The following is a 3,598-nucleotide window of genomic DNA, read 5'->3' on the forward strand; positions in this document are numbered from 1 at the left end:
TATATAAAAGCTTCTCTCACATCTGGCTACCACGCTAGTAAGTTTCCTCTTTATATTTGGCACTTCTAAAATTTTTGACCATACTTTATAATAATCCCCTTCAAAATATAAAAAATTTCTCTCTTGAGTTGAACACACTTATCCTATCATTCTTGGCAATGTGTCTTTTATTGTAGTATGTATGTGTTTGTTTTCTTTTTTTTGCAATGAAACATACATTGAATTATTTTTCTTCCTTCATATCACTTCCTCCTCCTTTATACCACAAGTAATAAGCTAGCAGATAGAGCGCTGCAACTCAGCTGGTCTCCATACCGTGCCAGTGGTGGGCCTCTGACATTGCCTGCACAGCCTCCAGTCGTGTGGTCCTGTCCTCTGACTTGCTCGCCTTCAGGAGCAGCCACATGCCACACTCATGATCTTCTACATCAACCGTGCTAAAAGTGTCTTTGGAAAATAAAAGACAAACACTAAACACAAGCCAATGTGAACAGTTAGGATATTTTTCTCCTACTTCTTTAGCAGATGGTGATTTATTTTTGAAATTCACAAGAAAGTGAAACCCATACACAGGTACTGGTAATGACTGACATGTTTGTTCTTAGCTCTTGCATACTGTTATATTTACTGTTAGTATTTTGTGTACTTTAGTTTCATACACTATACTGTCTTTCACTATTTTTTCTTTCTCTCTAAAAGACATTTTATTTTAAAGCAGATCAAATATACAAAGAATTGAATGATACATTAATATCCTTATGCCTATCACATCAAGATTTAGCAACTTATTCTGCCATATTTGCTTCATCCATATGAGATAGGAAAGTAGGGTGTAGCAAAGCTGGCTGAAGATGCAGGAAATTATAAAACTGTAGACACATGCACAGGACAGTAGCCCTGCACAGGGACTTTTCAAAAGAACTTGAGCAGATTTTCAGTAGGATGGCCTAGAGCTGAAGTCAGCCAGCAATGTAAATTTTTCACAGGTTTCCTTGAGATTTGGACAATAGACACTAAGGATCAACCTTACAGACACTGTTCCAGAGCTATGTACCCAACCCTTTTATTTTATGAAACAGAATCTTGTGCTTCTCATGTTGAATTTCTGGAATCTTCATTATGATATGCTTGGCTATAGTTATTATTGTTGTTGTTGTGCCTAATTGGAGTTCTATATTCCTCACTTATTTGTACATGAAATCTTTCTCCCTGTCTGGAAGTTTTTTGCCATAATGTCTGTGAACTATTTTTTACATCATCTGTGCTATCTCCTGCTTTTTCATCAACTTTAACCATCTGAAGTTATTCTTTGCCTTGTCTACCAGCTGCTGGATTGATTTCTGACTGTCTCTTGCTACTTTTATGGAATCTTTATTTTCACGATCGCTAACTGCAAGCCTGTCTTCTATATCTGAGATCTGGGCCTCACACTGACTTCATATGCTGCAGATACTTTCAATGGAATTTTTATTATCCTGGATATCTGCTTGAATCTGCTTTATGGATTCCTTCTTTCATATGCTGAGCATTCATGGCTTCCATAATTTTCCTAAGCTACTTTTTTTCTTCTTCTATATCTGCTCTAGAATCACTAAGCATGGTCTTCATCTCTGTTATCTGAGAAATTACTTCTGATTTGATTTTTTCTAGTGCCTCATTCAATTGCTTTATTGTTACCACTTCAGAAAGGCCTAGTGGGTGGCTTTTGGATTGTCCCATGTCTGGGTTTGGCTTTGGTGAACTGGATATCTCAAGTTGTATCTTGCTTGAGTATCTTCTCTTTTTTTTTTTTAGTTTAATTCCTGGAATTATACTTGTAAATTGCCTTTGGCAGATTGCTCTATTGCTAGTATTCAAAACTCTTAGGAAATGACTTCTATGGGGTATCTTCCAGGGGTAACTGGTTTTTGAATTTTAAGTCTGTTACAAGATCCTACATCTTCAGTTTGTTAGGGAGAAGTTGCTGCCTATTTGGCTCACTGGTTCTCTGGCACTGCACCACACTATTTTCTATGAGTCATGGTCAATTTCAGTCTTTAAAATTAATTTTATTGAAAAACGAATAGTAATGAGACAGTTTCAAAATCAATTAGTGGCCGGGGAGATGGCTCAGTAGAATAAGTGCTTCCCTAGCAAGCACAGGGTCTGAGTTCAATCCCCAGTTCTGCCAAAATATAATAAAATAAAATAAAATAAATTCAAAACCAATTAGTACAACAGTTTCAATAATTAATATATTACATATTGTTGTCTTCGTAGTGGTTATTCATAGTACAAGATGCAGACATGATATCCTGTCCAAACACTATAAGTACAAATCTTTTTTCTCATTGAATTAAGAGAAAGTAGCTGTATATTTATCCTAACTATTCTGTATATACAGATACAAAATGGTCCTTCATTTATACCCCTTTTGTTTAGTTTTGTCAGAGATGGATATTCCATTGCCAACTTTGTAGGTGCATGAATTCAGCAAAATAATCCAATGTAGTCCCTTAGTCCATAATAGTAGTGGGTTATCCATAGGACTGGCAATATCAAAAGTTATTGACTTGAGCCTTTTACAACTCAGCACATTAATATGGTTTTACTTTTTATACCTCATTTTGATACTTTTCTGCTGGATGGTTAAGATCAAGATAAAGCAAGAACTATATAACAAGAAATGTAACTTTTGAATCTGACAAGGTCAGTCAGATCCCCTCAGGATTTACCCTGAAACCCTGTACCACAGTTTGTAGATCTTTTGTCAGTGTCAGCCATATGGATGAGTCATGGCCACTGCTTGACCAATTTGCTCTCTGTGAGTCAACTTCAGTCTTGGAATACCAGGAAGAATAACTGTTCAGAAGAATCATGTCACTTTTGGCTATAACAGTAGCAACAATCACAGCTCAGAAAAATGACAAACTGAGGTAACCATTACTTTTCCATCTTTAACTATATGAACCAGGTTTGTAGTTATATAATAAATCTAACAGGCCAGAAAATTATATTCTGTATATAAATCCTTAATACAAACCTCAGAGGTTAAAATTTAAAAGGGAATAAGGGAAAAATAGGTAGAAGAAGAAAAAGAGATTAGAAGGCTGGAGGACAATGGGGGACCACACTAACTTTGGGAAACTGGTGCAGAAGACTGGAGGGAAAGAGAAAAGAGGTAGGAAGAATAGAACAAGAAGCTAGAAACCACAATCACTCACACACACACACACACAAATATGAACACATATCTTCAAAAACTGATGGGTCTTGTTGGTTGCTCCAGGGTGAGAACTTTAGTAAGCAAATTACACATACCTGGTTTTGTAAAATATTGGCTTAGTGGGACACCTAGATGGAAGTCAGTAATTCATTCCCAGCGTACATACCCTTCCTCCCCACCTCTTTTAAAAGGCAGGCTTCAGAAATTGTCTCACCATTTATCTGTAAAACTTTCCTCTTTCCTCCCATGCTCTGGTAGCTCAGAAGGTTGTGATCATTGAGTCAGGTTGTTGCTGTCGCTGCTGCTGTCTTTTGGGTTTGAAAAGTAGTGCCAGCAATGGGCTGTGGTATTTGTACAGGACAGTCTGACTATAAGGGAGTAGAGCTGGAGAAC

The 3,598-nt window shown here is 36.9% G+C and overlaps 1 protein-coding gene across 3 annotated transcripts in view; it reads right to left on the bottom strand.

Moving 5' to 3' along the window:
* Serac1 (serine active site containing 1) overlaps positions 1-3,598 on the bottom strand; it is a 74,841-nt gene that overhangs the window by 44,356 nt on the left and 26,887 nt on the right. For 2 of the 3 annotated variants that reach the window (XM_004628508.2, XM_004628507.2), the window contains one exon: positions 316-447. In XM_004628508.2, the coding sequence (XP_004628565.1) occupies positions 316-447 (132 nt within the window). Of the gene's footprint in view, positions 1-315; positions 448-3,419; positions 3,497-3,598 lie in introns of those variants that run through there. The other variant, XM_023712240.1, reaches the window with a different exon arrangement.

The sequence above is a fragment of the Octodon degus genome, unplaced genomic scaffold (assembly GCF_000260255.1).
Source record: "Octodon degus isolate 3935 unplaced genomic scaffold, OctDeg1.0 scaffold00024, whole genome shotgun sequence".
In the NCBI taxonomy this organism is placed as follows: domain Eukaryota; kingdom Metazoa; phylum Chordata; class Mammalia; order Rodentia; family Octodontidae; genus Octodon; species Octodon degus.